We start from the raw sequence: 13,283 nt of genomic DNA, 5'->3' as shown, positions 1-13,283 counted from the left end.
ATCAGCTCCTTTGTCTTGCTCACATTGAGGGAGAGGTTGTTGTCCTGGCAGCACACTGCCAGGTCTCTGACCTCCCTATATATTGTCTCATTGTTTTCCGTGATCAGGCCTACCACTGTTGTGTTGTAAGTAAACTTAATGATGGTGTTAGAGTCGTGTTTGGCCAAGCAGTCATGGGTGAACAGGGAGTACAGAAGGGGACTAAGTACACACCTCTGAGGGGTCCCAGTGTTGAGGATCAGCGTGGCAGACATGTTGTTGCCTACCCTTACCACCTGGGGTCGGCCCATCAGGAAGTCCAGGATCCAGTTGCAGAGGGAGGTGTTTAGTCCCAGGGTCCTTAGCTTAGTGATGAGCTTTGTGGGCACTATAGTGTTGAACACTGAACTGTAGTCAATGAACAGCATTCTCACATAGATGTTCCTTTCATCTAGGTGGGAAAGGGCAGTGTGGAGTGCGATTGAGATTGCGTCATCTGTGCATCTGTTGGGGCGGTATGCGAATTGGAGTGGGTCCAGGGTATATGGGAGGATGCTGTTGATGTGAGCCATGACCAGCCTTTTAAAGCATTTCATGGCTACCGACGTGAGTGCTACGAGGTGGTAATCATTTAGGTAGGTTACCTTTGCTTCCTTGGGCACAGAGACAATGGTGGTCTGCTTGAAACATGTAGGTGTTACAGACTCAGTCAGGGAGAGGTTGAAAATGTCAGTAAAGACACTTGACAGTTGATCCGCGCAGCATGCTTTGAGTACACGTCCTGGTAATCCATCTGGCCCGTGGCTTTGTGAATGTTGATCTGTTTAAAGGTCTTGCTCACATCGGCTAGATCATCCAGAACAGCTGTGCTCTCGTGCATGCTTCAGTGTTGCTTGCCTCGAAATGAACATAAAAGGCATTTAGCTCGTCTGGTAGTCTCGCTTCACTGTGCAGCTCGCGTCTGGGTTTCCCTTTGTTGTCTGTAATAGTTTTCAAGCCCTGCCAAATTGATGAGCATCAGAGCCGGTGTAGTAGGATTCAATCTTAATGCTGTACTGAAGCTTTGCTTGTTTGATGGTTTGTCTGAGTGCATAGCGGGATTTCTTATAAACGTCCGGATTAGTCTCCCACTCCTTGAAAGCGACAGCTCTAGCCTTTAGCTCAATGCGGATGTTGCCTGTAATCCATAGCTTCTGGTTTGGATATGTACGTACAGTCACTGTGGAGACGACATCGTCAATACACTTATTGATGAAGCCAATGACTGAGGTGGTATACTCATCAATGCCATTGGATGAATCCCGGAACATATTCCACTCTGTGCTAGCAAACAGTCATGTAGCTTAACATCCGCACCATCTGACCACTTCTGTATTAAGCGAGTCACTGGTACTTCCTGCTTTAGTTTTTGCTTGTGAACAGGAATCAGGAGGATAGAATTATGGTCAGATTTGCCAGATGGAGGGCAGGGAGAGCTTTGTATGCATCTCTGTGTGTGGAGTAAAGGTGGTCTAGAGTTTCTCCTCTGGTTGCACATGTGACATTCTGGTAGAAATTAGGTAAAACAGATTTAAATTTGCCTGCGTTAAAGTCCCCGGCAACTAGGTGTGCCACTTCTGGATGAGCAATTTTTTGTTTGCTTATGTCCTTATAGAGTTGATTGAGTGCAGTCTTAGTGTCAGCATCGGTTTGTGGTGGTAAATAGACGGCTACGAATAATATTGATGAGAACTGTCTTGGTAGATAGTGTGGTCTACAGCTTATTATAAGGTACTCTACCTCAGGTGAGAAATACCTTGAGACTTCTTTAATATTAGACATCGCGCACCAGCTGTTATTGACAAATAGACACTCACCCCAACCCCTCGTCTTACCAGATGTAGCTTCTCTGTTCTGTCGGTGCATGGAAAATCACGGCAGATTTATATTATCCGTGTCGTCGTTCAGCCACGACTCGGTGGAACATAAGATATTACAGTTTTTAATGTCCCGTTGGTAGGATAATCTTGATTGTAGGCCGTCGATTTTATTTTCCAATGATTGCACATTGGCCAATAGAACGGATGGCAGTGGGAGTTTACTCGCTCGCTTATGAATTCTCAGAAGGCAGCTATCCTCCGCCCCCTTTATCTCCGTCTTTTCTTCACGCAAATGACAGGGATTTGGGCCTGTTCCCGGGAAAGCAGTATATCATTCTCGTCGGACTCGTTAAAGGAAAAAGATTCTTCCAGTTCGAGGTGAGTAGTCACTGTTCTGCTGCCCAGAAGTTATTTTCGGTCATAAGAGTTAGTAGCAGCAACATTATGTACAAAATAAGTTTTAAAAATAAGTTACAAATGCAAAAAACGGACAAAATAGCATTAAAGGGGCAATCTGCAGTTGCTACATTCATTTTTGGATATGTAATTTTATGATATAAAATTAATGATATGTACCCATTGATTCTAATTCATTTATAGTTTAGTTGGCGTACCCCATCAGAACCCAAAAATATAAGATTATTTTATGCCAATGTTTGTAAACAAATACTAGATAGCCTCAAAACACAGTTGAAACTATAATTGTGAAATCATGGATTGTCAATCCTTGCATCGTTAGCTCTGTCTCTGAATTTGAGAGTGGTTACGTTTCTCCAGCCTCATCCTTCAGCTTTATACCGAAAGAGGGCTGTGGAGTACGCTTTATTGTTGTTTCAACTGCTGATTTCCGCTTGAACAATTTGCTAGCTACCTTCTTCATAGCAATACAAAACCTTTTTTACTGCATTGATCACTTTCACTCAGGGGTTAAATTGGGATGTCGTTGGTGGTGTCGGCCACCCTGTAGCCAAAACTGTTTACTTTTCCATGATAATTTAAACAAACATCTGTTCATTACTGACTGTGCTGTCGCCTCCATAATTCATTACATGATCCGTGTTACCCAGGACATCTTAGGTCACAGCATGTCTTTTTTGGAGTTTACCTGTTCTGTGAGTCTGTGGTGTGCATGTGTTTGTGAAAAAATAATCAGAATAAGCCAAAGTCAAACAATGTGTACAAATGGCTGTAAAACAGTTTAACATTTCAGTTGTTTCAAAGTTAGACCTTCTACAGGACATTAAGACACATGGTACTTCAGGATGCTTTATATAGTTTATTAAATATTGCATAATACCGAAATATCAATAATAATATCACAGCAGCAAATAGTGTTGTCTTCATTTTAATATTGACATGGTAACAGCACCGCAAAAAAATAAGCAAACAAACAAAACCTGTTGCAGGTTGAGCGTCTCGGGAAAACTAATGAACACATAGTTATGATGATTAATAATTTATTTGAAGCGTTGTGTCACACTTAATCCAGTAGCTATCATGTTCTTTAGTACATGTCTTCTCCCATCACAAATACTAAAAAAAACAACAGGGAAAACAATAGTAATATCCTTAAATATGACATATGGATACATTTCTGTGATAATCAATAAAAGCTCATGAAAATGAGGCACAATTTGCATCTGACACAAGGGCCTTACGATCCTCATAAAATGGCAGCGCAACGTTGCATCATATGCATCAAAACGGTCTGTGCTCAATAACTCTTCACTCTGTGCTTTGCCCCCCCCCCCCCCCAGAAATCCCTCGGGAACAACAGAGAGCTTCATGTGACTTTTCCCATCGCTTGCATTCCATACTTCTTTATTATACATATTTACAATTCTTATTGTGCCAGGCTGTTTAATGTTTTACATGTTCATTCAAGCTGACAGCATTGATCCTGGTTAGTGTTATACAGTACTCCACAATCATACATTCATACATCCTGCGATGTTTCGCGGAGCACATTATCCCATCAACATTTTACACGGACTTGTGAGGCTATGATATGATACCACAAGAAGAGTGATTGCTTGTTGCCAAAGTCTATCGTACAGTCAGTGTGAGATGGAACAGACCTCTCCGTACTCGATTGTCCCTGGACCTTATTCTGTAATGTAACAATGTAACTGGTTTCGTTAAAACAACTGTCACACAAGACTATATTCTCATCAATGTTTGGCAATTGGCAGTTAACAAGCTAGGGAAAAACAATGATGTTGAATGTTCGGGTGTTGTAATTGTCTCATGTCAATGACAAACACTGTAACAGCTTGACAGAGTGAAGCTTCTATTCCTTTTCAAGTACAACTGACAGATGAGTAAACAGGCAGAACTGTACTTAAATATCTCACAAGGTAAACATGATAGGTGGCAGCCACTAAAGCCTCAATGCTCAAATCAGTTCGGATCGGATCGGATGTGTGTGTGTTCAGATGGCAGTCGTTTGCTGACATGGCTACGCTAGTTGTCATAGTAATGATGGTGTGTGCTCAGTGGTGTAGGCTGATTGGTGGTGGTGCTCGTGCTTCCTATCACTCAGAAGGTTATGTAGCAAGCTAAGTTGATAACAATTCCTGACATGGACGTTTCCCAGTTACTTTGAATGCTTAAAAGTTACAGTGTAAGAACACGTTTAAAGCCTCAAAGGATAAGATGATGCAACTTTCAAAACAAATGATTTTTTTTGGGGCTCGCCACAGCAGCCAACTACCTAGCTAGGTAGCTGTTTAAGCTTTCTAGAACATTCACTCATTTGTTTGTAAACAATTAACAAGTTAACTAGTTAGTTACCACATGTTCTTGTCAAACGGTCAACAAAGTAGCTAGCAAGCAACAAGATATGCCACATAACAGTCTAAAAACCACTTGGGGGCAAATAAATCAGATTCGACCATTAAGACACAAGTTACATGGCCAGGAATCAGATATGTATCTGACTTCAAACCACCTTCGAAAGGTGGCTAGAAATATCAAGATTCCATGTGGTTTTTGGCTGTTCAGACTGCAGGACAAAGAAAAGATTTGAATCGGATATGCAAATAAATAGGATTTTAGTCACTTCAAACTGACAATGTGAACATGTCATTAATAGCTTTAAACGATATTTAACATAAGTCATCATTAAGTAGATTAAGTATTACTATAAAGGTAATAATACTAGTTAGATGTTGATAGTCTTATGACAGATATACTTCTTTTTGTCTTAGAAACACATTTCAATTCTATTGGCCTCGTGAACCCAGTCACTCATGACATTGAGGATTCCTTCGAAGAACGCATAGCAGTGAGGCATAAGGAGGAATAATTAGATACGCACAAAGTAAGAGAGAAGAAAGTAGAGCTGCCACAACACAATACATTCTTATTTCAATCTGCTACGTTTTCAGGATATATTCTGACGTATGGTGGCTGTTACCGGCATAGTGATCTGATGTAGCTCTCAGATTGAGGACCTCTGTCCTCACAGGAAGACTGTTTCAATGCGTTGATATCCGAATTCAAAGCAATCTTCACTGAGGGAGCAATCCAGCTCGAAGATAATGAGTAATGTTTTTCTGGTTGTACCTCCTGGCCTCAAAATAATAATGGCATCGATGTAGTTTAATGCTCTTAAATAGCTTAGCACTCTCAGATGCTACACTGAGGCTACACATAGTCTACTGTGTATAAAAGGCCCCTGTATCCAACAATATTGGGATATATAATTTGTCAAATGTAAAAAGTAAAATGCTCACAAATGAAAATCAATCGTTACTCAAACAAAGAGTTACATTTACATTTTAATCATTTCGCAGACACTCTTATCCAGAGCGACTTACAGTTAGTGCATTCATCTTAAGATAGCTAGGTGGGTCAACCACACATCACAGTCATAGTAAGTACATTTTTCCTCAATAAAGTAGCTATCAGCAAAGTCAGCGCTAGTAAGGGGGGGAAAAAAAGTAAAGTGCGAGTGTTAGTTCACGCAAGGCCTTTTTAAACTTCAAATGAATTAGTATACAATTAGTGTGAGGAGAAAGCTCAAAAATGACCTCGGGGCGGAAGTTAAGTGCTTTAAAAAGAGTGGCACACCACGCCTGTCCTGTGGTTTCACTGGAGCCAGTATAGTTGCCACCAAGCTACCTCACAGGAATCACAAAAGATCAGACAGCTAATGTTACTTCTAATTTTACGGGACAGATATGCTGTACAAGATGACAGAAAATCATTTTTGATAAGAGATGTGTGACACATAGGCATAAAAGCTTGCTTGCACATACACGCCTTCATACACATGCACGATCTGTCTTAATCAGGCATGTACATACCACAACCAGTCTTCCTGATTGTGTTAATCACTTCAGCTGACAGAAAGCTGAGCTAATATTAGCTAACGTGTTTGAGCATTTCCAGATTTCTATCATGCACACGAACATACTCGAATTATAGGACACACCTTGGTTAGAAAACAAAGGCAATACTAAAACGGCATTGGAAGCTTTTGGACTACACTGAGGTAAGAACGCCCGGCTATTTTATGAAGACTACAAGCCTACATTGACTACATTGTCACAAACATGGCTTTATAGTTTTCAGTGCATTCTGAGCTAATGAAACCAAGCCATTCCACGATTCTATAATTAAAAACATTTTTTTTTAAAGAAGTTCACTGTCAGGTCAATGGGTTTTCAAAATTCGAATCAAGGAATATGGTTTGTTGGACCCTGTCCAAGTATGTGCCATCACATACAGCCTGATACCTCCATGGTATGTCTAACAATACTAGTTACTGGGTTTTCCTAGGAAAAACATGAGTCTTCTAGACGGCTTAGCATGTCATGTCGACCTTCAGATGTATGTATCCGCATTCAGAGTCAATGAAAAATGCTTTCGCCAAAAAAGGTCCTGAAAGATAGCTGATGAATAACAGCTCCTATTTCTCTAGCTCATGAACAACACATTTGAGCCCTCGTATACCATCATGGTAGTTATAAGATCCACTCTCTTGATCCATGAACTGCTCTGCTGCTGACCCCCCATATACTGTAGATAGACATTCATGCGCTTCAAAAAATACTTTGTATAGTAGTTAACAATCACAATGACACACCGCAGCTACTATATATACTGTACAAGAATACTGACTGAGTGTACAAAACAGTAAGAACACCTTCCTAATATTGAGTTGGGACATGTTGAAAGCGTTCCACAGGGATGCTGGCCCATATTGACTCCAATGCCTCCCACAGTTGTGTTAAGTTGGCTGGATGTCCTTTGGGTGGTGGACCATTCGTGAAACACACGGGAAACAGATTGAGCATTAAGAATCCCAGCAGCGTTGCAGTTCTTGACACAAAACGGTCCGCCTGGCACCTACTACCATACCCTGTTCAAAGGCACTTAAAGCTTTTGTCTTGCCCATTCACCCTCTGAATGGCACACATACACACAATCCATGTCTCAATTGTCTCAAGGATTAAAAATGCTTCTTTAACCTGTCTCCTCTCCTTCATCTACACTGATGTGAAGTGGATTTAACAAGTGACATCAATAAGGGATCATAGCTTTCACCTGGATTCACCTGGTCAGTCTAATCTGGTGTTCATAATGTTTTGCAAACTCATTTTATAACGTAGTCTGTATGTGCTGACATTTTGGGAGGATTTTTTAAAACTAAAAGTTCTATTGTCAGAATAGGATATTATAAATTCAGCCCATGTACTGTGTGGGATATGGTTGGAGTACGTATACACCACACTGACGTTTGGGCAGTGAGTCAACAGCAAAGCTTCCTCCTGTCTTCGCCTCATGTACATCAACATACCTCACACCAAACTGATCACTTACACCAGACAAACATATTCACCTGGCTGAATGACTATCCTAATTGAAACAATCAAGCGCAATAGTAATGCCTTCCCAAATACTTGAATGGTAACCACGGGTTAGAGCTGGGTTCTTCTCACACTATAAATGTCTGTTGACAGGTTACAAGTTGACCTCTTTCACGTAGTTTCCTGGAAACGTGCCAAACTGTTTGGTCCTCTTTGAGGTACCTGAGAATGAAAAAACAACAACCACATTGTTAGTCTTTGCACTCAAATGTGCCTACTCAGGCAGAACAAATGTAAGTTGGGCACTCTATTGAACTCTATGAGCTTGAACATCCATGTGAGAATTTCTGAGAAATGACCAACGTGGAAGATTAACCCTCTGCTGTGACTCTGCTGTAACCTTATATGGATGTATGTGACACGCTGTGACACAGTGATAATGACTATATCTTCGGGCAATCTATCCTGAGGCCCCAGGCACATACCAACAAACCAGCCATCGTCACACTTCTCCATTACGCTGACAAGATCTCCCTCCTGCAGCTCCAGCTCATCCTCATTCTGTGGCACGTAACAGTACAAAGCCTGGAAACTGTAGGGTAACACTACATAAAGTCAGAAATACAACCATAAAAGGGCTTGAGAGACATAGTATCAAAAACGATATAAGAAATGTATTTACCAGACCAGGTCCTGGTCTGGTAAATGGCAATTTCATTAGGCACCAAACGGATTGAAACCAACTGAAACAGAGGGATTACTGGGATTTATCCCCCCCCCCCCCCCAAAATGCTCATTTTTGTTTTTCCGTTGCAAAGCTTTCAAAAACTTTTTCCGTTGCGTGCCCTAATGAACATGACTCTTGAACTGGGGCTTTGAATTCTTTAGTCAGAGTATAACAGTAACCAGTGTACCCAGAGCTAAGACTAGACGTAGGGACAGACTTCAGGCGGCCATACTCACATTCCACAGCTGAGACGACTCGGCTCCGGGCTGTGGGACTGGGGTTGCTGGGAAATGATGAGAGATTGTTTACTGGGGTGAAGGGGGGGCAGGAGTCTGTGAAGGACAGAGTTATGGGGGTGGGGGGAGAGGGTGCTGCAGTACCTCACTGAGGTCTCAGCTATATTCATGATCTCATTACAAACCGCTTCCTAGTGACAGTGGTCAGGTCAGAGGGAGAATTTCCACAGAATTCCCAGTCAACCCAGAAGAGGAGGAGAGATTATGGAGTTGGGGAGAGGGGCAGGGCAGGGAGTTTAGAGGACGTACAGGAAGAAGAAAGGTAGGGGGTCCGGTGAGTAGCAAGTCAGAAAGAGAAGGGTCCGTTAGAAACCAGGAAAAACCAGGAAAGCCGTGAAACACCAGGAGAGATCGTGTTGGAGTCCGGGCAAAGGGGTACGCATGGAAGAGCAAGACACTAGAGTGAGTGGCAGGTAGAATGTACACAGTCACAATGAAATATTAGTGAACGTCTGATAACATTCAAAAGAAGACATGCACAACCAATGGAGAGGAAAAGATGGCAGCAAGGTCATGCAAGAATGCTGTCATATTAATCTTATTGACTCGTTTTTGCAGAAAATCGAAATAAAAGTCGGAAGCTGAGTGACGCGGTTTAGTATAAATGATTTGTTAAGTGATGACGTGAAGTTAAATGAATATCTTGACATTGATGAGTTAAAGGAAACGACCACCGTAGATCATCGAGAAAACGAACCCCCACCGCATATTTCTAATCCAGAAATATCAAACTTATACGTTTTCTAATTGTATCGTCAGCCCACGACATGCAAACCAGCACCTTACCGCAAATGAGTTAGCATTCATGTTGTTGTCGTGGATGTCAAACAACATGACAGGGCTCCTGGAGGTTCTACCATGGTAGTCACTCTCATTCATCACCAGCTGTAAGAGGAACAATACACACATTAGACTCATGCATGGAACACAAATAGGAGTTCATGTCTACAGGACGCAATTAATTTTCAACCGTGTGTGCTGTAAACAGAATTGCAGTGGAAGTCAATTCACACTCCTGGTGAGACGTACACTATACATACAAAAGTATGTGGACACCTCTTCAAATTAGTGGATTCGGCTATTCCAGCCACACCCGCTGTTGACAGGTGTATAATATCGAGCACACAGCCATGCAATCTCCATAGACAAATATTCGCAGGAGAATTACCCTACTGAAGAGCTCAGTGACTTTCAATGTGGCACCGTCATAGGATGCCACCTTTCCAACAAGTCAGTTCATCAAATTTCTAGGAGCAACAATGGCTCAGGCGCGAAGTGGTAGGCCACACAAACTCACAGATCGGGGCTGCCGAGTGCTGAAGCGCATAAAAATGTACTGTGCTCGGTTGCAACACTCACTACTGAGTTCCAAACTGCCTCTGGAAGCAACGTAGGGCACAATAACTTCATCAGGAGCTTCATAAAATGCCTTTCCATGGCTGAGCAGCCGCATATAAGCCTAAGGTCACCATGCGCAATGCCAACTATCGGCTGGAGTGGTGTAAAGCTCGCCGTCCATTGGACTCTGGAGCAGTGGAAACTCGTTCTCTGGATTAATGAACCACGCTTCACCATCTAGCAGTCCGACGGACAAATATGGGTTTGGCGGATGCCTGGAGTTTGGGGAAGGCCCTTTCCTGTTTCAATATGACAATGCCCCGTGCACAAAGCGAGATCCATACAGAAATGGTTTGTCGAGATCGGTGTGGAAGATCTTGACTGGCCTGTACAGAGCCCTGACCTCAACTCCATCGAACAACTTTGGGATGAATTGGAACGCCGACTGCGAGCCAGGCCTAAACGCCCATCGTTAGTGCCCGACCTCACTAATGCACTTGTGGCTGAATGGAAGCAAGTCCCCGCAGCAATGTTCCAACATCTAGTGGAAAGCCTTCCCAGAAGAGTGGAGGCTGTTATAGCAGCAAAAGGGGGACCAACTCCATATTAATTTTGGAATGAGATGTTCAACGAGCAGGTGTCCACATACTTTTGGTCATGTAGTGTGTCTCTCGAATAAAAGTAATTTTCTATAATTAAAAAAACAATCACATCTATATGTTCTATAAAATACACTTGTTTCGCATTGTTCCCAAATCAATCTTGATCGTTAAAATTTTACAACATCCCACTGGGTACACACTGGTTGAATCAATGTTGTTTCCACATCATGTCAATGAACGTGGAATAGAGGGTTGAATTGATGTCTGTGCCCAGTGAGATGATGCTATAGTGGTGGGGGTCAAGATTCTGCAACATCTCTGAATCATTCAACACATTTCAAAAATACAAATCATGCACATGGTTTTCATTCCAAACACCTGAGGAGATCATTTACCACTCAAACATGTGCATGTGAGTAGGGCACACACAGAAACACATGCAGACCAAAATATGACACAGGAGTCGTGTAAGCTCTGCTGATTGCATTGGAGGAGGGTCAACTTTAGTTCAACATTACAGTTAGTCATCATTCACTATCTATTGCACAATTATCTATCTAGAGGCATCATCAATGGAAACATCCTCTTATCGTGGCTCATGGAGGTGAGACCTCCAGTTCCAGCCACATTGAGCCTGAGATGCAACACTGCACACCATGCAGTAGGCCAGATACCTCTGCAGGGCTATTTCGCCAGCAGCCCAGGGCTTCGCATCCAGTGCCCCTGTCTCCCTCTGCCCCCTCCCCCTCCATCAAATCCCTCTCCAGGATGCGCAAGGGACTGGCCCCTGTCAGCCAGCTCTCCAGGCCCACCCCCCCACAGGGGCTCAGACTGCGGGACAGACGAGGAGAGGGAGGGGAGAGCAGGAAGTCCTCCCCCTGGGGAGGGGTGAAGGTGAGGTAAGGGGTGGCTGAGCCAGGGCGGGGTGGGTAGGGTGGGGGCAGGGGGAGGCGGAAGGGGAGGCCATTGGGGAGATGCAGTAAGGGCTGCCGCAGATGGGGGGCACGGGGCTGGCGGACATGGAAGGGGGCAGGTACTCGCCCCAGCGATAAGACACAGAGGGGAGTGGGGGTAGAGGAGGGGTTGGGGCAGCAGGGGGGCCGGCACCCCCTATGGTCAGGGAGATCCACTCAGAGGAGATGGCGTGGACCTCGGGGGACACAGAGCGGCGGGGGGAGTGGGGGAGGGACAGGGGGGACGAGATGAGCCGGTTGCTACGGACACGGTTCAGCTTATAGACCAAAATGACCATCCAGAGAGAGAGAGAGAGGGGAGGACGAGGGACAGAAATGGAAAGGAAAGATGAAACATTAGACATGAGCAAAAAATTAACACAAATAATAAAGAAAAAGAAAAATAATATTACAGCTCCAAAGTAAACAAAATTTTAAAAAGAGACAAACTTGGAGCGTTTGGGATGGTTGTATTCCTGGACAGACTGAGCTCTACAAGAGAGTGTGCCATTACCTGAGGGGAAGCATTGAGGCTGCGGTGAGGTGATTGGCCAATGGGCGGGTCTGGATAATCCAATCCATTCCTGACTCTGGGTCGTTTGTGCACCTCTATGTAGGTGACGGGGAAGATACCCTGGCGATTGGAACCGGAGACCTTGCCCTCGTACCAGTTCTCATCGACCCTGCGAATTAGGATGATCCTCTCTCCCTGTAGACACATTGGTATCCCGTTAGCTCATATGATCGCACATTTCGATGCATAGCATTGAATAACATCACATCAAGCACAAACTAAACACCAGCATGCACAATATTTATGTTAAGCATACTGTATTTCCTGTATCATAACACTATGATGTTACTACTGTATGTTGTAACACTTTGCGATTTCCATTTTGCATTACGCAAAAAGAGGAACAAATGTTTCAGCCGCTCCTAAGCTCAATACCTTTTTAAAAAAAACGTTCTTCTTTTTACCTTTCTAAATGACATCTCCACCACCGTGTCCCCTGTGAAGTTGAAACGGGCTATGGCCTCTCCATACTCCAGCACCTGCACTGGGGCACTCTTCTTTGGCTGGGCCTTCTCCGTGGGGGGAAGGAGCTGGAGCAAACATACACACAAAGCCCAAAATGCATCGGTCAACTTCAATGCCAGAAACAAGTGTCAAGTTTAGGAGGCTATCAGTTAAAGTCAATGCAAGGTACCAGTGTCACATTCGGGAGGGCACACTGTGGGAAAAACGCTTTGCGACAGGAAACAAATATCTGTGTTTTTAATGGACATGTTCAGGTAGCACCTCCCTGTTTCACTCTGTTTCAGAACAGTTTCTTCTTACTGAACATGACTCCGGTGAATATCATTACTGGGACTCTTACTTAAACTTCTGAACTGACTGGTGTCATAAACCTGATGAACTGACTGGTATCATAATAACCCTGCACTGACTAATCTGTTTGGCACATCAGTCTGTACCGTACTATAGTGAGTTCCATCTAGTAAGAAAAGGTCAGAGTTCATTTTGAGTCAAAATACAGGAAGTGGTTGTACCTCAACATAACTCCGTGGGAAGATGCCGACTCTGCCGTGATGCTCCCCTTCGAACCAATTATTATCCACCTGTCGAATGATGTACACAATGTCTCCCTTTTGAAATGGTAACTCCCTGAAAAAAAGGGCAACAACAAACATAGGTTAGTTATTGGATTCAAC

General features: G+C 43.4%; 1 protein-coding gene across 1 annotated transcript in view; it reads right to left on the bottom strand.

Moving 5' to 3' along the window:
• Nucleotides 1-5,602: 5,602 nt before the first annotated feature.
• Nucleotides 5,603-13,283, bottom strand: part of LOC115135302 (sorbin and SH3 domain-containing protein 1-like) — a 73,672-nt gene continuing 65,991 nt past the window's right edge. The window contains 9 exon segments of the mRNA XM_029669843.2: nucleotides 5,603-7,876; nucleotides 8,140-8,246; nucleotides 8,618-8,664; nucleotides 9,464-9,562; nucleotides 11,292-11,566; nucleotides 11,569-11,848; nucleotides 12,085-12,279; nucleotides 12,549-12,674; nucleotides 13,122-13,236. Of these exon segments, the coding sequence (XP_029525703.2) occupies nucleotides 7,809-7,876; nucleotides 8,140-8,246; nucleotides 8,618-8,664; nucleotides 9,464-9,562; nucleotides 11,292-11,566; nucleotides 11,569-11,848; nucleotides 12,085-12,279; nucleotides 12,549-12,674; nucleotides 13,122-13,236 (1,312 nt within the window). The 3' untranslated portion in view covers nucleotides 5,603-7,808.

This window comes from Oncorhynchus nerka, linkage group LG10 (genome assembly GCF_034236695.1).
Source record: "Oncorhynchus nerka isolate Pitt River linkage group LG10, Oner_Uvic_2.0, whole genome shotgun sequence".
In the NCBI taxonomy this organism is placed as follows: Eukaryota; Metazoa; Chordata; class Actinopteri; order Salmoniformes; family Salmonidae; genus Oncorhynchus; species Oncorhynchus nerka.
This window is presented reverse-complemented; position numbering and strand designations above follow the sequence as displayed.